Here is a 22,762-nt window from a genome sequence, read left to right as displayed (position 1 = left end):
AATATAGGCTCCAAGGAAAGAACTACTTTGATGCTTTGCTAAGTGGTCACATTGTCAGATTTCCTCTTAAATATATCTGCTTATATCTGTTTTATTATATAGACTACTCTCAGCCTTGATTGGAGAAACTTCTCATCTTTTGCAGGCAGTTAATAGTTAATGGAGAAACTCATAAGTGGGTGAAGTGCTGAGAATAAGTGACTGTGAGTGTTTATTCATAGATGGGGCGTCTATGTAAAAGTCCCCACAATGCTAAATGCCACAGAACATTGTGGAAGTTGGAACATGAAGACAATAATAATCAGAGGATGGGAAGTTCTGGAAAATGCTGTCTTATGGGCATAACGTGGACATCATACATATGGACATACAGCATTTGTGGTTGTCTGCATAAAATCAAGCTAGTCAAGATTTCACTTGTGACAGGAGCTTCTGAGGCTCCATCTCCAGTTCATCAGCTACTGGCAACTGATGGATGCTTTCCATTGACAATCTATCAGTAGGTGGTCCCAGACGTAGGGTCATATGGGTAGCATTAACTGGATTCAGAAATTATTAAGTGATAAAATGGAGGGAAAATATGAAGTAGTGTGGCAAAAAGATTTGGGAGGTTTTAGGCAATTGAGTATGATCAAATTCATTGGACTTGTGTATGATTGTTCCAAAGAAAATAGTATTTTGAAAATAATTATGAAATTTGTGGCAAAATGCTGAAATGGGTATTATTAAGCTGAGGGAAATAAGTTGGGCACAGAAGATAAGTGTCACATGTTCTCTTATATGTGAATGCTGGTTTTCTAGATATTTATATAGTTTTGAATTGGCAAGATTTTTTTATGATTTTATGAAAAGGATATTTAGCTTCTTATATATTTGTTTTCACTCTTGATCATGACAATTGCAGTTCTCCATGGTACTGAGGAGTATGTCATTTAGTAAACAAATGTGGCTATAATGAAGTTAAAGTCATCTGAAGAATTAATTTTGGGTAGAAAATAACTCTCAATGACAAACCATTAAAGATGTTATGTGGTCTTGCTTAAGTGCATAGAATACAATATAAAGGGATAGAAATTGTGTGAAGTCATGAATCATAACAGAAGATAATGATTTAGAAGACTCCCTGACTAACTCTAAAATAATTAAAAAGCTGAGGCCTAGGTCCAGCAAACTTTGGGAGAGAGTAGCAATAACAAACATGTCAGGTGCTATTAATCAGGACAATGACCCTATAGATACTGCAAAGATGTCAAGGATGTTCTTCCCATCAAAGACTCAGGGTACTCAGATCTTGAGATTAGAACAGTGGACAGAGAGGAGCATAAGGCAAAACCCAAATCTGTACTTCTCTCTCATGCTATATTCCTCTTCCTCCTCAGCTGTGCTGTATGGAGTGCTCAAGCATTAAGCCTCAGAACTGCTGGAAGTAATGTTGATTCTAAATCACACGGTCCATGTTGTTTCTTACTAGCAACATAAATGAGTTGTATGATGATTGTCTACTTAACTGACTTGAATTTCCTGAACATTTCTCAAATTATTTGTTTTATGGGCCCATCAAGATGTTTGGATACTCATTTCTTTATAGTGGTATTACCTAACATTTGATATTATCTTGCATTTTTATTTTGGTTATCCTGTGTAGGTGAAATGACATGTGATTATGCTTTTAGTTTGCATGTACCTAGTGGTTAAAGACATTGGCATTGTTTGATGTGCTTTATGTGCATCTTTCTATGTGTCCTTTGGAGAAAAGTCTACTTAGATCTTTAGTCATTTATGAATTGTACTTTTATTACTATATCATTGGTCTTTATCTACTATAAGATTTTCAGTGAGATACATTCTATGACCTTGCTCATTACTTGGTATATGTGCAAAACCCTTTACTCTTATTCTGTCTAAGAACTATCTGAATCTCAACTATACACTAATATTGTTTATTTTAAAATATGCTTTCCCACTGATTTGAGAAATGGGATTCTTTATTCTGACCTTCTATTCTCCTTTGCCATTATAAGCATTATGCAAACAAATTTAGACACTTTCCTCTGTTGTATTCACCAAGGTCAGGTTGAAGGGCCAATGTGGGATCACAAACCTTTAGAGATCACCGCCTACATGACACTGTTTCCCTTGAGACATAGGCAAAGCTTCCACCTCTGCCTTGATGTTTTCAAGGGCACAAGCCAAGGTTCCATTCTGTATCAGCACTTCACAGATGGGGTATGATAACAGCAAGATGCCTTCCTAGATGTGAACATTGAACCACTGTTCTGGATATGAAGCAGTTTTGATATTTCCTTTGTTTCCCTATTTGTCTGACACCAGGAAGCCTTAAACAGCAAATCGACATGACAACATAGCCAATTAGAACTATAAAAGATTGTAAAATATCCAACGTTCTTTACTATTCAAATGATAGCACAGTAAAGAAAACTAATGCTCAGAAAATATAAACAGCTGAATATTTCTGAAAATTTTCTTAGCCTTGAATTGCTGCTATTTCTGTTGTCCTGTGTTGCTCCAGGCCTATAGATTTCCATACTCAGGACTATTTGACTCTGGAGAGATAGTGATGCTCAAAAGGTGACACTGCATTCATAAACTTATTCTATCTAGAATGCTGTTCAAGAGTAGAAGTGTAATGATGATAACAATCTTTGTAATTTTAGAGACTGTAGATCTTCTAACATGCATTTTACTGTACAAAGGATTATGTAACTTTCTTTAGGACCATCAATAGTTAGGCATTAGTATTTTGAACTGAACACAATGTAGTATCTAAGAAGATATGAGATATACTATGTGAAGTAATATCTCCCATTACTTGCCTACTTTTAAAACTATAGTGTCTTTTATTACTTGCAAAGAATTTACATATTATTTGCTATATAGGTGCAGATACAATAAGTAAATAAAAGGAATTATAATTCTCATTTAGAATGCCCTTAAGGTAAAGCCACATCTTTTCTTACCTTAATATGTAAAAGTAAAGGAGTAAAACCTAAGACTCTAGACTAAAAGTATTTTAGTGGCTTAAAAGGCCACTTCATACTATAACCTATTAAGCATAGGCATTTGTTACCTGAGGCATCAAGGAAGTGAGAATAACCAAACACATTAGGAAATACAGCTTGGTTGAGGGTACAGAATCCACAGGGAGAAGAAAATCAACTCTTCATTCTTCTTTATTCTCCTCCTAAAAGTAATAATGCAGACTTCTTTGATGATGAAAGATGGAAAATCCCAGCCTACTTTAAAAAATTGAAGACATGGGAGGAAATCAAGTAAAACTCTCTTTAATTTTTGACATGCTTAAATACATCCGAGTATCATTACATACAGGCTTCATACATCAAGTAGAAAACAAAATGGCCTAAATTTTAAACTAAAGCATTCCCTTAAAGGATTCATAATGAGGAAGAAAGGGTGTATAGTCCTAGAGCAGCACCACAAGACGCTAAACTATGTATAACTTGGTACAGCTGTGAGAGACAGGAAATTCATTTTAGCGTTCTTGTCACCATGATTTTTCAAAGCACACACTTTACTTTCACCTGAATAAACTTTTGGTACATACTTAAAGAATCAAAGTGTGCATTGTGTTTGTATGAGTTTGGAAATGTAAATAACATACTGAGTTGAATTACTATAATAAATAATATCACATACCAGACAATTTGAAATGAACCCTAAATATAAGTTCCAAGGTTCATTTATACTACTCCCACATTAATAATCTCATACAACCTGCCCTAATAAGAATTTTATGCAGGTTTTTCACAAAGAAATGATGCTATATCATGACCTTGATCATGTTTAATTTTTTTTATATCATCTAATCCTAGGAGCAAGTCATGATCATTCCTGAGTTTGCTGGAGAATATTTCAAGGGAGAGTGAATTTATTCATGTGAGATTAAGAGATTCCCCAGTGCCTTATATTTTCATTCCCTATCTCCTACCCTCCATTGCCCACCCCTCATCCCCAGTTTACTCATGGAGATCTCATCTATTTCCCCTTCCCAGGGTGATCCATATGTCCCTCTTTGGGTTTTTCTTGTTAGCTAGCTTTTCTGGAGTTGTGGGTTGTTGTCTGGTTATCATTTGCTTTACATCTAGTATCTACTTATGAGTGGGTACATACCATATTTGTCCTTCTGAGTATGGGTTACCTCACTCAGGATGATATTTTCTAGTTCCATCCATTTGCTTGCAAATTTCATGATACATTTTAGGATAATGTGAGGTCTTGCCTTTTTGTGGGGGGGGGAGTAGGGGGTGGATTGGAAGGGGGAGCCTGGAGGAGGCGGGAGGAGGGAAGAGGGGGATCTTTGATTGGTGTGTAAAATGAATGAAAAATTTTCTTAATAAAAAAAAGAGATATCCCAGAACTGTAAGACCAATCATTTATAATCTTTACTTTGTTTATTTGATCATTCTTATTGGGAATATTGGGATGGTTGTTCTGGTTCTATTGGACTGCTGATCTCACAGTGTCACCTACTTTTTTTCTCAGTAATCTCTTCCTGGTGAACTGTTTTTATACTTCACCTGTCACTCTCAAGGTAATAGAGGAGTTTTTAGGGGATAAATGATCTTATCCTACTATACATATGCTTCCCAGATGCTCTTCTTTACAGATTTTGCAACTATTGGAAGTTGCATCTTTGCTTCAATGGCCTAAAACCATCATACAGCCATATGTAAGTCTGTACAGTTCTCCACCAACATGACAAGTACCATATGTGTCTTGCTTGTTGATGGTTCCTATGTCAGTGGATTCTTGTAATATTCCATTCATGTTGTCATTACTTTCCATTTTCTTTATGCCATTCTAGTATTAACCACTTTCTCTGTGATATGATATAACTACTGAATCTTACTGCTCTTACAAATGAGATGGGTAATGTTCATGTTGGCAACAATAAATATTGCTTCCTCTCTATTGGTTATCGGAAGGATGGAAGTCCTTCTCCACCAGCTGAGAGCTGGAAGACCTTCTTCACCTGGGCATCGTAACTCATCATTGTTTCCATTTTATATATAAGAATATGTTCATGTACTTACCAACCAACTTTAGTCACTTCATGGGCATTCATAAAATGGTAATCATGTTCTCAACTGTGGTCAGGTTCATGTTGAACTCTCTGAGCTGCAGTGTGGAGAACAAGATACTAAGAGTATATCCAAGAAGGCTGGTGGAAAAGTAAAGTCTTCAATATCTTTAGCAAATTAATTGTAAATTATAAACCAAAAGAAGTTCTATAAATGTTCTATCATCTAAGAAAGATTTTATTATAATTATTTAATACTACAATTTCTCTGAGTATAAATTCTATTTAATACTTCTCTTTTCTATATGTCTCCTTATTTTACATTTAAAACTTATTTTTAATTATTAAATTATTTCTTTTATTTTGAGATTAATATTATATAGTTTCCCCTTTAGATACTTTCATATATCCCTCCTTACTCTCTTGCAAATTAATGACATTTTTACTTCTTATTTTGTACATATATGTATATGTATATACTTAACATACTCCCAAATACAATGTGCTCAGTCTCTATAATAATACTTGTATATGTGTTTTCAGGGCTGCCTGTTTGGTTTCCTCTTATGATAAGGTTAAAGCAAAGTTTTTATTTCTCTTACCAGAAATAAAATGTTACTTCAAATATAATAATTTATTCATTTATTTGTATTTATGTGTATGTGTGTACATCTTCATGAGATTATGAACAGTGATCTTGTGACAGTGCTTTACCTGAGTCTCATGGTATATGTAATCTTTATGCAGTGAAAAAGGCTTCAATGAGTTTTGAAGGACTTTGAGGAGCTTGTAAATTCAGTTAGTAAAGTACCAAAATAATACAATAGGATTAGAAAGAAAATGATGCTAAAAATGTCTTTCCTGGTCAATGAATTTGACAAGATTGTTGTCTACTTGGATTACCTAGGTGAAAAGTTTTATTGGAAAGCCAATATTGGGCTAGTGAACTTCTGGTAAGCTAGTAGGCATGATGAACCTACAACCTGGGAGCTTCGTACTCCCTGGGATAGATCTACATGTGGCCATACAAAATAATATTCTGACTAAAAAAATATGAAATTGTTTTGTGTTTTTTTTTGGTCTTTTTAACTCAATTGTGTAGTTCTTGACATTGAACTCTGTATCTAGAAACACAGTCTCATACTGTCAAAAAGTTGGATATGCCTGAAAATATTAGCAACAATTCAAAACAGTCATGAGTGAAAAATAGAGTTCAGGTGAAAAAATATATTTGTCCTATGGGGTTGGCAGTTATTCCCCAGAAATGAATTTATTATCCTGAAAGAATGTATAATAGGGATTGAGATTGATCTTCTGATATTTAGTGACTTCAACAACATGGAGAGGCTTGTGAGAAGGCAAGAACCACAGTGCTGTCAGGGAGCCTATCAGGACCTTCCCACCAGCTCCTGCAGCAGGTAAAACAGGCTAGAATGCTTAAACCTGATATGCCTACCTTTGCTACAATCCATTTTGTATAACAAGTTTATAATCCTACTAATTTTCAGGTTTTTAGAATGATAGGCAGTCAGTATAATATTTAGATGCCCTCCCTAGGCCCGTAGGTGATATCAGTTTCATGGACGAATAAACAGTAACACTTAAATTTGTTGAACTCTTAACATGTTCCTCATGCTATATCCTAAGCTCTGAGCATGTGTCTGCTCACTTTATCATTATTATTCACCCAAGAATAAAACAGATCACTATTATTTTATATGTTTTTTTTCTGAATTTTTTAGATATAAATACCTTGAGGAAGGTCATACCACCAAAGGTGGCAACTTAGGATTCAAAATAAGGCCACTGGATAACACGAATCAAGAGTCTTACTCTAATTAACTTTGGTATGGATTTGAATGAGAAAATTATCCCAGAGGCTCATGTATTTGAATACCTGGTCCCCAGATGATAATGACATTTGGAAAGTTATAGAACTTGTAGGAGGTACATTGCTGTTGTAGGACCGAGGGTAGGTTTTGAAAGTTTACAGCCTTACCTTTCATCCCTTTTTCTGCTTCCTGTATGGGGAGGAACTGTCATCAGCCAGCTTCCCAATCCTGCTACCTATTGCCATGTTTCCCCCACCATCATGGACTCTAACCATTTGGAACAACAAATGTAAACAAACTCTTTCTTCTGTGAGTTGATTTTGGTCACGGGTGTTTTATCCCAGCATCAGAAAAGTAACTAATACAACTTCATTGATAAAAGAAAGTATGCTCAGGAAGGACAGAAAAATAAAGAATTACATTAATGGGGAAAAAAGCTTGAATGATGTAAGAGGCTCTGCTCCCATGATATCTGCTTTTGTGACTGACAAAAAGCAGGGGACTTAATATGCCACTGATAAAGACTGATGGCTGTCAGATACAGAATGTGTTTTCAAAGACATCTTGTCAGAGACAGTAAATAAATTGTGCTCACTTAGATCTAAATGATACATTCACAGAAACTTCAATCAAGGCTAGCAAAGACAGTAACTAAAATGTGTTTACCTAGAGTTAATATGATGTATAATCTAATGTCCATAGACCTTCACTCCTCTGACTGATACTCCTCATAAATCCACCTTGCAACTTTGTTTGCTCTTGTAATGAATCACATTTTAGGGTAGCATTGGAGAAAAAGAGGCAGTGTGTGTGTGTGTGTGTGTGTGTGTGTGTGTGTGTGTGTGTGTGTGTGTGTTGGCATAAAATTAATCTTTAGAGATAAGATTTGTAATAATACATGCACACACACAAATACTTTAATATGAGTCTTCTTTAAGAAGCTCTCACTTGTCTTATCAAGTTTCTTAACCCAGGGTTCATAGAGCACCTTCCATTCTTTTATTAAAAGTTCTAACTGTGCATCATATTTTCTCTCCTTGAAACATATTTCTCCATTAAACACAAATCCAATTTATCTTGGGTACAGATCTCTGGAAAAGAACTAACTATTCAGGCAGATTCCAGTGTGTTAAGCAGCTGTGTCCTAAGGTTAGCGAAAGTTCCACCACAGGACTTGAGATCAGAAAAACAATCAGTTCTTTTAATTTTTCAATGAAATAACTCATTCATGCAGTTTAGTTATGAAATATTTTATTGTATTATTTAAATAAATCAAAGGTAGGTTAAGATTGGAAGAACATTAAACTTCTCAAAGCTAAAAATTATGGCTGCATAAGATGAAGACTATGCAAATTAAACTTACATAATGATCATTTAATCGTGTGTGTCTATATCATGTCATTTTAATGTACACTATACTTATATTCATTATGTATTGGTATTATGTATTAAGTTAAATTATGTCTAAATTAAATATATTCATTATGTATTCATTATGTATTAAAAATAAAATAAATATGAAAAATTAAACTAAATTAGATCTGTGGAGATAAAAATGAATATTTTCTTTACAAAATAAGTTGAAAGTAAAAGTTTATGTTGAAGTCATACCAAGACTTTTGTGACAAAGCTATACATTAGAGAAGGGGAAAATACCATCGAATACTTTTGAACTTGAAAATTGTTTTAAATAATGAAAGATATAATAATAATGAATGCAAACAAAAATTTTATGATGTGTGCAGAGACTTCAATGAGGTTTTTGTTGTTATTTTTCCGCCTAACGTGGCTGTAGTCTGGCAGACCTGATAACTGCAAGTTTTAGTCCCTGAACTGTTATTCCCCAACATCCAATACTCTCAGAAAAAATGCTAATGCTAACATCCCTCTGAAGTGTCTGTTGGAATCATAGGCCTCTACAGATATGAAATCACATGACACTGCTCCTCTAGATATTTGCAAAGCCTGCCACCTGTAACTTACAATTTTTAAGCACAAGCCCAGATTCACTTCCAAAGCAAAGTTTCAGATGTGGAAGAATACACAAGGAGATGATTTCCTGGATGTGGACATTGGATCAATGCTATTGATGTGAAAGTTGTACATATCCGTATCCCATCTTTGCAGCCCTTCTTCCACTACTTGTCTGTTTCTAGGACAACAGAAAATATTTTAAAGGCATATATTCTAAACAAGACGCTCATATCACCCTTTCTGAGGCTCAGGAAATATTTTAGAGGAAATGGCAGAAAATATGCTGGAGCAGAAAGAAGAGTTAAAGTAATACAAAATACCATACTGTAGACTCTATATAAAACTATTGAAATTACTGTAGTTGTCTGCACTGGGATGATGGAGAAATGGAAGAGATCTACATGAACAGCCTGGACATGAGTGGGGGTAATGAAGGGCAAGGGTCGAGGGAAAGAGAGCTTGGGGGAGCGGGAGATCCCAGCTGGATCAACAACAGAGAGGGAGAACAAGGAATAGGAGACCATGGTAAATGAAGACCACATGAGAATAGGAAGAAGCAAAGTGCTAGAGAGGCCCACAGAAATCCACAAAGATACCCCCACAACAGACTGCTGGCAGTGGTCGAGAGACAGCCCGAACTGACCTACATTGGTGATGGGATGGCCAAACACCCTAATTGTCATGCAAGAAACCCCATCCAACTACTGAGGGATCTGGATGCAGAGATCCATGGCTAGGCCCCGCGTGGAGCTGTGGGAGTCCAATTAGCGAGAAAGAGGAGGGTTTATATGGGCGAGAATTGTTGAACCAAGGTTGGATAAAGCACAGGGACAAATGGCCAAACGAATGGAAACACATGAACTATGAACCAATGGCTGAGGGGTCACCAACTGGATCAGGCCCTCTGAATGGGTAAGACAGTTGATTGGCTTGATCTGTTTGGGAGGCATCCAGGCAGTGGGACTGGGTCCTGTGCTCATTGCATGAGTTGGCTGTTTGAAACCTGGGGCCTATGCAGGATCGCTTGGCTCGGCCTGGGAGGAGGGGACTGGACCTGTCTGGACTGAGTCTACAAGGTTGATCTCAGTCCTCGGGGGAGGCTTTTCCCTGGAGGAGGTGGGAATCGGGGGTGGGCTGGGGGAAGGTGAGGGGGGCGGGAGGGAGGAGAACAAAGGAATCCGTGGCTGATATGTAGAACTGAATTGTATTTAAAAAAAAAAAAACTATGTCAATGAAGGGGACGATTTTCACAGAACACAAAACCTTACCTCTGAAATACTGGCTATTGATAGATCCTGGAAGAGGAGGAATGACTCTCTTTAGTTGTGTATATACCACTAGTCCATCAAACTTCAGATTACTACTAATCCACATTTGTATAAACAGTACAATTTATCACAGTGAGTCATGAAACAAAATGAAGAGACATGAACTTGAGAAAGAAATTTGTGGGGAGGGGGATGTAGAGAAGGGGGCTGAGAATGAATGATATTCATGAAATATGTGTGCAAAATCATCTAAAAATAAGTTTAAATAATAAAAAAAACACAAGTAATTATCCAAGGCACATTAGACTGGTAGTGGGGGACATAATTCCCAACCATTAAAAATCACTAATGATAAAAACATGAAAAATAAAGTCCAGACATTTAAGCCCCTACAGAACAGACCACCATTTTTAGCAGTCTCCTCACTTTGGGTTCATTTTTTTCATTTCATTCAATATCACTACAGTACAAAATTCTCTAAGTTCAGATAATCAGGATACCTCTAGAAAAGGCTAAGATGATAGTTATATTCAAAGGAAGATGAGGCAGCAGAACCTGCTTTGAGTAAGAAGGATGCTTCGTGCAGAGAATTAAGTAAGACTAACATTCCATAGTCAAATCTATCTTTAGATTACAAAGGCTCTTTCCTACTGAAGTTACAGTAATACAGCCATTTGTCACTTTTTCCACCATGGAGGGGAATACACCTAGATGCACTATGAAATACGGCTTGGTTGTGAGCAGTAAAAATACAGGGAAGAGTAAGAGATAATTTTCCATTTTATTGTTTTCATTCTTTAATCACAAATCAAGTAAATAAAATGATGCTGTTTGGAAAAATAAACATTATGCTGTAGGAAAGGAAAAATTATATGGAGAGAAAGAAACAAATCTTGCTTCTGTCTTTTGGAAAATTCCTCCTTTATTTATTTGTTTTTAATTTGTCTCTTCAGATTGAACACAGGGTATTGTGCAAGTTGGCAAGCTCTCTACCACTTAGTTCTCATTTGTTTGTTTTTACTTTTAATATATTTATTTGAGTGGAATTATTTGTTTTTATTTTTAATATATTTATTTGAGTGTATATTTGCAGTGCACAAACGTGTCATAATGTATAATGAGAATTAGAGAACAACACACAAGTCAATTCTTTCCTTTCACCAGGTGGCACCAATTCCATATACTCACTATGCCATCCCATTGACCCTATAAATTATTTTGACGTGTTTGAATATATCAATACTTAACTAAGACTGTATTCCATAGAATATAGAGTTTCCTAAAGGTGCAGATATTTAAAGGAAATTATCCAATGAAGTCCTCATTAATTAGGGGAAATTTAATTAGATCCAACTGTCCCTAGAGAAGGATCACAGATCACTGGATATATTTAACATGGTGAAGGATATATTGGAGAAGGGAAATACATTTTCAAATTTGTCATATAATAGCAAGTCTTGATGACCTGTTCATCACAGTGTTCTCCGCTGAATAAGTTTTCAATGTTTATCTTAGACAAGAATGTTTGTAGCTATTAGAAAAGGTTATAATGGATATTACACAGTTTAGTTTAGAACAGACTGTGCTGTTATAAATTCAGGCAAATGGAAGTGAGCCATACATTTGTGGTATGAAACACTTATGTGGTGATTTATTGTAACCCCAATATACTGTGTCCTCCAATAAATCTTGCCTGGAGATCAGAGGAAAAAGCCAGCCACTACATAGTAGGCAGGCAATGGTAGCACATATCTTTAATCCTATAATTTGGGAGGCAGCGATCTGTCTGGATCTCTGTGAGTTCAATGCCACATTAGGAACAGAACCAGGCAGGGTGATACACACCTTTAATCCCTGCCCTAACCATAGAGGTCTGGAGGTCTGTACATAGAGACAGGAAGTGCCAGAGCAGGACAGGAAGAAGAAGTGATGTAGCTGGGCTGAGAGAGCAAATGAGAGAGCAGAACAGAAAGGTATATAAGTGTAGCTCTTTTTGGAAGCTGCTTAGTGGGTGATGTGAGATTAGCTTGTGGCTTTTCCTATTTCCTGGCTCTCTCAGGTTTTTGCCCCTATATCTGGCTCAGTGTTTTTTATTTAATAAGACTGTTTAGCAATTCATTTACAATTGGTGCTCCAACAATTGTGGCAAGAATTCATTAAAAAGCCACTTGTGGCCTTAGAGGCTCCCCAGCTCAGGCTGGAGCTGCATGGCTCAGGCTGGAGCTGCATGAGGCCAGATCTCTTTGGCTTTTTCTCTCCTGGTGGGTGGTGGGCTCTCTCTGGATCCCTATCTCAGACTGCTACCACACTAGGTAGCTGCTTTGAAATTCCCTCAGACTTCTAGTGTTCTATGCATTTGACAGACTTGGTAAGTCATTTAAGATATCTTAAAGGGAGGAATTATTTAAAAGAGAATTTTTTTCCTACATTAAAAAAACGAGAAACATTTTTAGAGTGGAAGAAATTTTGTGTCTGTTTGACAACATATTAGGTGGTCTGAAAGTATAACAATTAAATGAAAGGCTAATTAATGTTGGTGGGATGTACATAACATCAATTAAAAATATTATTTATTTGATCATTTTTATTTTAACATTAAAAAGATTGGTCAATTTGAATGCCAAGATAAAAATTTTAGAAAAACTTGTTAAAATGAATTATAAAGAAATTCAGACCCAGACAAAAGAATTTAAAGGTAAAACTATCTCAGGATTGAATTATACAGTTACAGAGAAATAGCCTCAGGTTATCAGAAAGCAAACTTTAATCCACCTGGTAACCTTAAAATAACTGCCAAATTGTCAAGGGTGTGTACAAGCTAACTGGACTCCAGTGGAAATGTTAGATTTAAGGAGATTTAAAGACGCTATAGTATCATATGGCATGCATTCTCCATTTGTAAAGCAGATGTTAAACTCGTGGTCAACTTGTAATAGGATTATCCCTCAGGACTGGAAAGAATTAGTTACAGTGGTGCTAGAGGTTGGATCACAATTACAGTGGAGAACATGGTGGAAAGAGGAGGCTAAAACAATAGAACAGGTAAGGACTAAACTGAATTTGCTATGAGGGCCTGCGAGAGGCCCCTCAGGGAATTGCTCGATGGCAAAGGCATAGGATTACCTTGTCTGTCCCTTGTTGATCTATGTTGGTTAGTCCAGTGTTTGGGTTTACAACACCTTCTGCATAATCCAGAAGGAAGGAACATTCTGTTGCCATTGTTCCTTGAAGAAACATTGTTTCTAGGAATGCCCTGTTTACAGTCTCTTTTTAGGTGACTGTGTTTACTGCAATTAAAGCATCTGGCATTATTATTTTTTTTCAAACCTCTGGGCATCACCTCTCCTATCCAAGTATCATCATGGTCACGAGATTCAATATTAATCATATCTCAGATTCATTCCTCCAAGGGTGCTGATTTTGCCTTTACCATCCTAATTATCCTTCTGCATTGTGCATTAGCATTTTCAAAAGCCAGAGATTCAATTAGTGTCTGTCTAGCTTCTGAATTTGGTATCATTCTATTTACTGATGAAGACAGCCTTTGTAAGAAATCCATGAATGTTCCTTTTGAGCCCTGTATAACTTTTGTAAATGACTCAATTTTCTTTCCTACTTCTTCAATTTTGTACCAACCATTCAAGGCTGCCATGATGCATAGAACTTGATTGTTGTCATCATATAAAGATTGTCTTTGTATATCAACATAATCAGCTTCTCCAAGAAGTTGATCTTGGAAAATTTCCATATCTCTAGCCTTACATTATTGTTCTAAAAGTTTTAGCCTCCCCTTTTCACCAGGTTCGCCATTGTAACTGTGGACCAGCCTCTAAGAGAGTTGTAACTAAATCTTTCAAGTTTTGAAGGATAATTTTTTTTACAAGTTGACCACAAGTTTAATATCTGCTTTACTAATGAAGAATGCATACCGTATGAGACTATAGCCTCCTTGAATCTCCTCAAATCTAACATTTGTACAGGAGTCCAATCAGCTCATACACAGCCTTGAAAATTTGGCAATTCTTTTTTTTTTAAATCTTCAATGGCAGTCTTATTCTTTTTTTAAAAATTTTTTATTTTTATTTTGCAATACAATTCAGTTCTACGTATCAGCCATGGATTCCCTTGTTCTCCCTCCTCCTGCCCCCCTCATTTCCCCCCAAGCTCACCCCCCATTCCCACCTCCTCCAGGGCAAAGCCTCCCGTGAGGACTGAGATCAACCTGGTAGACTCAGTCCAGGCAGGTCCAGTCCCCTCTTCCTAGGCCGAGCCAAGCGACCCTGCATAGGCCCCAGGTTTCAAACATCCAACTCATGCAATGAGCACAGGACCTGATCCCACTGCCTGGATGCCTCCCAAACAGATCAAGCCAATCAACTGTCTTACCCATTCAGAGGGCCTGATCCAGTTGGGGACCCCTCAGCCATTGGTTCATAGTTCATGTGTTTCCATTCATTTGGCCATTTGTCCTTTCATTACCCCCACTCATGTCCAGGCTGTTCATATAGATCTCTTCCATTTCTCCGTCACTGGGCGATCCCTGTGTCTTTCTTGGGGTCCTGTTTTCCAGGTAGCCTCCCTGGTGATGTGAGTAGCAGTCCAAAGCGACAGCCTACAGAATGGGAAAAGGTCTTCACCAACCCTACATCTGACAGAGGACTGATATTCAGAATATATAAGGAACTCAAGAAATTAGACATCAAAATGCCCAACAGTCCAATTAAGAAATGGGCTATAGAACTAAACAGAGAATTCTCAACAGAGGAAACTCAAATGGCTGAAAGACATTTAAGGAATTGTTCAACATCCCTAATCATCAGGGAAATGCAAATCAAAACAACTCTGAGATACCACCTTACGCCTGTCAGAATGGCTAAGCCAAAAAAAAAAAAAAAAAAAAAAAAACTGAAGACACCTTATGCTGGAGAGGATGTGGAGCTAGGGGAACTCTCCTCCACTGCTGGATGGAATGCAAGGTTGTACAACCACTTTGGAATTTGGCAGTTCTTGTAAGGTTACCAGATTGATTAATGTTGGCTGTTTGAAAACCTTAGGCTGTTTCTATGTAACCATATAATTCAATGCTGAGATACTTTCACCTTTAAATTCTGTCTTGGTCTGAATATCTCTATGATCTGTTTTAACAAGTTTTCTTAAACTTATATCTTGACACTCAAATTAACCAACCTTTTAATGATAAAACAAAAATGACCAAACAAATGTTATTCATAATTGATGTTATGTAAATCCCATAAAGATTAATTATCCTCTCACTAAATGTTCCATTTTCAAACTGCCTAATGTATTATCAAGCAGAAATAAAATTCAGTCCATTGTAAAAATGTTTCCCATTTTTTTATTTTTTTTTGGTTTTTCGAGACAGGGTTTCTTTGTGTAGCTTTGTGCCTTTCCTGGAACTCACTTTGGAGACCAGGCTGGCCTTGAACTCACAGAGATCCACCTGCCTCTGCCTCCCGAGTGCTGGGATTAAAGGCGTGCGCCACCACCGCCCGGCTTGTTTCCCATTTTTTAATGTTGGAAAAAGTTTCTCTTTTAGCTAAGTTCTCCCTTTAAGATATCTTAATTGACTCACCAATCTTATGGCTGTGTAGAATAGTAGAAGTCCAAGGGAGTTTCAAGGCAGCTACCTAGTGTGGTTGCAATCCAATATAGAGATCCAGAGAGATCCCACAACCCATCAGGAGAAAGTAAAAGATCCAGTCATCTGGATCCAGTAGATTAGGGGCTCTGGCCCATGTTGGGTGGAGGCTTTGGCCACATGCAGCTCAGACTTGAGACAGGACCTGTAAGGCCACAGGCAAGTGGCTTTTGTGAACCTATGCCTCAAATGTTGGGGCACCAGATGTAAGACAAACTGCTAAATGGTCTGATATATAAAAAATCCAGAGCCAGAAGTTGGGGTGAAAGCTGAAAGATCAGAGAAGCACAAAGAAGCCAGCCACATTCTCACTGCTAGAATATCCTCCACCCAAGAGAGAGCTGCTTCTTGTATATTCATGCCTATATACCTTTCTGTGTCCTGCTATCTGATTTCCTCTCTCTGCCCAGCTACATTACTTGCTCTTTCTTCCCAGCTCTATCACTTCCTGTCTGTGTGTACAGACCTCCCAGACCTCTATACTTAACTAGCATTGAGATTAAACATGAGCCACCACACTTGGCACTGTTCTCAGTGTGGCCTTAAGCTCACAGAGATCTGGATGAATCTCTGCCTCCTGAATGCTAGGACTGAAGGTGTGTGCTACCACTGCCTGGCCTCTATGTTTAATATAGTGGTTGGCTCTTTCCTCTGATCTCCATGCAAGCTTTGTTAATTAGAGGACAAATAAAATATCATCACATCTATTTTCAGATTGAATTCTCTTCTAGAGTCTTGGATTGTCTTCTTTATGTAGATCAACCTTCTGGTTTTTTTTTTTTTTGGTTTTATTACTCAGGTGATTGTTCTCCTTATGTTCTTTCTTCTTAACTTCATTTACTTGTTTCTCTGCATCTATTTTAAACCTCTCAAATTCTTTGGGGAAGTTTATGATTTTTCTTGTAAGTTCTATGTCTTGGGGTTCTTATAGGAAATTTCCATTGGTAAAAATTTCTACAGATCTGATAGATTTTGTAGAAAAGTTAGAGGCTTGATGTTTCGTATTGTTGGTATATTTGCAATGATATATTGACATGTGGATTTGTTTATTTAGCTCTAAGTCTGGTAAGGTAAGAACATAAAAGAGCAGAATCTAGGATTCATGGGCAGTTTGAGCCTAGAAATTGGAAATACCTTGGGTAGAATGAGTACATGTGGACAGAGGGGATTGATATTGTCTTCAATATGTTCCTTATTGTCCAAGCCTGGAGTATGAGGGTAGATATGGGTGGGTGGAAATTGAGCATGGTGAAGGAAGTTCTTGTGGGCTATGGGATATCTAGAGTCCCAGTGAAAGACTTGAGATCTTTTATGATGCAGGCAAGCAGTCCACACTATGCTACAGACTATGTGGGTAGAACTCAGGCTTGATCTGATGTTCTTTTGGAGAATGTGTGACTAGGTTCATCAGGGAAAGTCACTTAGCTAATCTCTGTGTAAGGAAGTGAGAAGTTCGGTATGCAGAATTTACCTATGAGAGGTTGCATATAGGGTGGGTTCTGGTCCTAATAGAAGTCTAGAGTTTAGCTGCAGTGCAGGTCTCATTGGCCAGAATAGACAGAGGCATTAGATGGGGAATCCAGGCTATGTCTGTAGAGTTACAATGATAATCTCAACAGAGATGTCAGAGAGAATCTCACGGATAGACCCTGGATAATACTATGGGATGCTTCAAATTATTAAATGAAGAAGAAGAAAAACATATACCTAAATGATGTCTAAATTCATTAAGAAAAATAGATCTCTTCTTTACAAAGCTTGAAATGGAAGAATGTTCCTGGGCCATCTCTTTACTTTTGAGAAAATATGATATCAGAACACTTTTATAAGTTGGTCAAGTTATCTAAGTAGAAAATTTAATGAGGTTTTCAAGGCTTTTGTTTGTTTGCTTGGTTGCTTTTGGGCAACCTGGTTATAGAAAAGTTGTAATTGATATCTAGAGGCTCTTCTATTCCTTCTACACTTCAATTCTCCAGTGTCTTCATAAGTGATATTAGTCAAAATGCAAACACTATCCTCTGTTGTCACTAGCAAGATCATGATAAAAAACCAATGTGGGTTCATAAGTCTCAAGAGACATCTGATCTCATGTACTGCTGCCCCTGAGATACATGTACAGCTTGTTGTTTCTGCCATGATATTGGCAATACTATAAGACCAGAGTCCATTCCACAACAGAGATCCACCTGTGGAAACGGAGAACAGCAAGATGCTTTTCTGGATATGGATGTTAGGTCAATCCCCTGGACAGGACATATTTCACATCCATCCTTTTTACTCTTGTTGTTTTGTTCCTAGCCTGAAGTAAGTATTAAAAATATTTGAGTATAGGTATACTGAATAGTAAATGGTGATAAAATATCCCGTCATTTTTGTTGCATAAATTCAAACAAAAAGGTGAAATTAATGTCTAGAAGAAGGAAGCACCTGGGACACAGTTTATACTATGATCAATAATGTTCTCACTTTTGACCCACTGCTCTTTTGACTACTATACTACTCAAGAGCAGCCAGTCTTCCACTGCAAGGACCTTTTGATCTTGGAGTGTTGGTTTCACTCCAGAGGGAGAACATGTTGTAATTTTCTAATATTTATAATGTTCTACAGGGAAGTCCACCAATTATAACTCATTTTTAATTTTAGAAGGTTGTAAGACTTTCAACTTCAGTTTAATAAATGTCAATTACTGGGTCCCTTTTCCTGGAAGTATCAAACTCTAGACATTAGTATCATGAACTGAACATTCTGAAGAAAACAAGAAAAGGTGAACAAGGGCATGGAAGGTAATGGCTATGATTTACATGATTTAAAAATGTTCATATCTTTTATAACTTGGAAGAACTTACACATTTCTTATAATGTAAGTACAGATATATCCTGTGAAAATGGATGATTTTCACCTTGGTCATTTATAGGATAAGATTATACCATCTGGTGCCTTGAATATAAAATGATATCATGCAAAAGGATGAATATGCCCAAGATTCCAAAGTTGGAAGTCACTCTCAGGTTAAGAGGCAGGCTTATATGTAACTATAGTAACATAAACTAGGGTCATCTGATCCACCATGCAAATGGTACAAGATACACCATGAAATATACCATGTTTGAAGTTACAGATTATGTAGTGAGAGAAAAAGTAGCTCTTCATTGGCATTTCCCCTATACTCCCACAAACACAAATATAACAGACTTCTGTGATGGTATTAGAAAACACCATCCTCTGGGAAAACTAAGGCCTACTACATGTAAAGAAAGAAGTTAAAGTTGTTTCTTTGTGATTTCAATGCCACATTGGGAACAGAGCAAGATGCTTTTCTGGATATGGATGTTAGGTCAATCCTCTGGATATGACATATTTCACATCCATCCTTTTTACTCTTATTGTTCTGTTTCTAGCCTGAAGTAAGTATTAAAAATATTTGAGTATAGTTATACTGAATTGTAAATGGTGATAAAATATCCAGTCATTTTTGTTGCATAAATTCAAACAAAAAGGTGAAATTAATGTCTAGAAAAAGGAAGCACCTGGGACACACTTATATTATTATATAATAATGTTCTCATTTTTGACCCACTGCTGTTTTCACTACTATACTGCTCAAGAGCAGCCAGTCTTCCACTCTAAGGACCTTTTGATCTTGGAGTGATGGTTTCACTCCAGAGGGAGAACATGCTGTAACTTTCTAATATTTATAATGTTCTGAAGGATTAGAAGTCCACCAATTATAGCTCATTTTTAATTTCAGAATGTTGTGTAACTTTCAACATCAATTTAAAAATATCACTTACTGGGTCCCTTTTCCTGGAAGTATCAAACTGTAGACATTAATATCAGGAACTGAACATTCTGAAGAAACCAAGAAAATGTGAGCAAGGGCATGGAAGGTAATGGCTATGATTTACATGATTTAAAAATGTTAATATGTTTTATAAGTTGGAAGAACTTACACATTCCTTGTAGTGTAAGTACAGCTATATCCTGTGAAGACAGATGATTTTCACCCTGGTCATTTATAGGATAAGTTCATACCTTCTTGTACCTTGAATATAAAATGATATCTCACAAAAGGATGGATATGTCCAAGATTCCAAAGTTTGAAGTCACTCTCAAGTTAAGAGGCAGGCTTATATGTAATCATATTTGCATAATCAAATGTCATCTGATCCACCATGTAAATGGTACAAGATACACCATAAAATATATCATGTTTGAGGTTACAGATTATGTAGTGAGAGAAAAAGTAGCTCTTCATTGACATTGATCCTATACTCCCCCAAACACAAATATAACAGACTTCTGTGATGGTAATAGAAAACACCATCCTCTGGGAAAACTAAGGCCTACTACATGTAAAGAAAGAAGTTAAAGTTGTTTCTTTATGAATTATGTCCTTGAAGAATTATGTCCTTAGATTTCCATGGACTGCAGGATTTCTAATCTCCCCAATGAAAAATGCCCCATACATCAAGCAGTGATCAACTGCTCTAGAGTTCAAAGGAAAAAAAAATCTAAAGAAAGACCTTTTCAAATTAGATATAAAACCGAGTATCCATGTAGCAGTACCCAAAATCAGTGCATAGACACAGCTAGGGCATTGAACTTGGTACAAGTATCAAACATGAGAAATGAATTAAACATGCTTTGTTGCTAACATAAACTAATTGCATTTTCCTACATTGTTAATGCTTCAAAGCAAGACTTTGGTATTCCTTTTAGACAGGTATGTTTGTAAATTATGCAAATAACAAGTACTTTCTTACTTACTGAAATAAATAAGTATTATCATTTACCTGAAAACTGAAATAAGACATAGACTTATAATAGAGAGTCCTATTAAGAGCAAAGAAACGGGAGTTTCAATTTGCTCCATTCCCAGATCATTCCAGACAATACCTTTCCACCCATAATTCAGTATAGGCTCTTCACACCAGACAGGGTGCTGACATGTGAGTAAGAGAACTTGATTATACTTAAAACCTCCTGGTGAAATCCAAATATAATAATTTTTCATTTCCTCTTTTCACACTAGGAGCCTGTCATAATTCCCAAATAACACTGATGCAGAATTTTTCAGAAGTGTCTGAATTCATTCTAGTGGGATTAACAGATGCCCCAGAGCTGCAGATCCCTTTATTTGTCATCTTCACTTTCATTTATTTGATCACACTGGTTGGGAACCTTGGAATGCTGGTGTTGATTCTGCTGGACTCCCGACTCCATACTCCCATGTACTTTTTCCTCAGTAACCTCTCCTTTGTGGACTGTGTTTATGCTTCAGCTGTCACTCCCAAGGTAATAGAAGGGTTTCTCACAGGAGATAAGATCATATCCTACAATTCATGTGCTGCCCAGATGTTCTTTTTTGCAGCCTTTGCTACCATTGAATGTTTCATCCTGGCCTCAATGGCCTTTGACCGTCATGCAGCAGTGTGCAAACCCTTGCATTATTCTATCACTATGACAACTTCAATGTGTGCCCTGCTTGTTGCTGGTTCTTACATGAATGGAATCTTACAATCTACAATCCATGTGTCCTTTACTTTCAACCTCTCCTTCTGTCATTCCAATGTGGTAAATCACTTTTTCTGTGATATTCTCCCACTACTCACTCTTTCTTGCTCTGGTATCTACAAAAATGAAATTGTGCTTTTCATGTTGGCAACATTTAATATTTCTTTTACTCTATTGGTTATTGCTACCTCTTACCTACTTATTTTTGTTGCAATACTGAGGATGCGTTCTGCTGAAGGCCGAAAGAAGGCCATCTCCACCTGTGCATCCCACCTCACCACTGTTTCCATATTCTATGGCACAATTATCTTCATGTACTTACAACCCAGCTCCAGTCATTCCATGGACACTGACAAAATGGCATCTGTGTTCTACACCATGGTCATCCCCATGCTGAACCCTCTTGTTTACAGCCTCAGGAACAAAGAAGTCAAGAATGCATTCAAGAAAGTTGCTGGAAAAGCATTATCTTCACTGGGATTAGTCAATTTACTGTAAAATGTTTGAAAATGATATGTAACTTCAAGTTACTTTGTCTATAAATACTTTAAATGTAATTATTTAATGACAATTTTTCTGAATATATATTTCATAGATTAGGCCTCTTCTATTCATTCTTTTTGGATTCTAACTATGGACAGCAAATTTTGCATATTTTATTATAGAAATTAGGCAGTTCAATTTTGATATTCAATAACTAATACTAAACCACGTCTAAACTACTGTTTTATATGTATTTCTTCTGAATTGAGACATTGGCTTCTTAAGAGAGGAAGGAGCTTATATGTCTCAGGAAATAAATAAAAATCACAAAGCTCAGATGTCTCCTAAAATTTAAAAGATTCAGGATGTCGACAAAACTTACTAGGCTTCAGAGCTCAGAAAGTTACAAGACCCCCAAAAACTGGTCCATAGAACTCTGACAGTAAAGTATTGATATCTAGAGAAGACTCTCAAACCACACTTCTTGAAAGTTGTTTATTGTGTTCTAGTAATTCATTTTTCCCCTGAGTGGTCAGCCATGCTGGGTAGAGTTTCTAATGATGCCTCTAGGTTAGATGCACACATGTTCCTTTAGGCAGCTCCTCACCCATGCTCATGTAGGTCATAACTAGGACTAAACTCATTGGTTCAGAAAGGTAGACTTGCATTGAATTTTTTACTTAGTCTGCCATTTTGGAGTGTCTATGGGTTTTGTAGACAATTGTGTATATTTCAGGATAGTAACAAAAGAACTGCTTTGATGACATCATGAAGAGAATATAAATAGATCAAATGATAACAGAGTTATAGCTTCAAACATATGTTACACGTTTTACTAGTTTCTTGAGTGTTCAATACAATGTATTTTCATATTTATGCCTTCTCTCTCAACTTATCCCCCTTTTCTACCCATCTGTCTTTATGCACAATGTTTTCTCCATGTAAGACCAAATTTGGCAAGTAATCCTTGA

General features: G+C 36.7%; 1 protein-coding gene across 1 annotated transcript; it reads left to right on the top strand.

Moving 5' to 3' along the window:
- Nucleotides 1-20,852: 20,852 nt before the first annotated feature.
- On the top strand, nucleotides 20,853-21,806 carry LOC131910081 (olfactory receptor 5B12-like). Its single transcript, XM_059262380.1, has one exon. It carries the CDS (start codon nucleotides 20,856-20,858, stop codon nucleotides 21,804-21,806), a length of 951 nt encoding a protein of 316 aa, XP_059118363.1. The 5' UTR covers nucleotides 20,853-20,855.
- Nucleotides 21,807-22,762: the final 956 nt, after the last annotated feature.

The sequence above is a fragment of the Peromyscus eremicus genome, chromosome 1 (genome assembly GCF_949786415.1).
Source record: "Peromyscus eremicus chromosome 1, PerEre_H2_v1, whole genome shotgun sequence".
Classification (NCBI taxonomy): domain Eukaryota; kingdom Metazoa; phylum Chordata; class Mammalia; order Rodentia; family Cricetidae; genus Peromyscus; species Peromyscus eremicus.
The sequence above is the reverse complement of the archived record's forward strand: the minus strand, read 5'-3'. Positions and strand labels throughout refer to the sequence as shown.

Coding starts and splice junctions, on each gene's coding strand:
- LOC131910081 (XM_059262380.1), top strand. CDS start 20,856: ATGCAGAATTTTTCAGAAGTGTCTGAATTCATTCTAGTGGGATTAACA.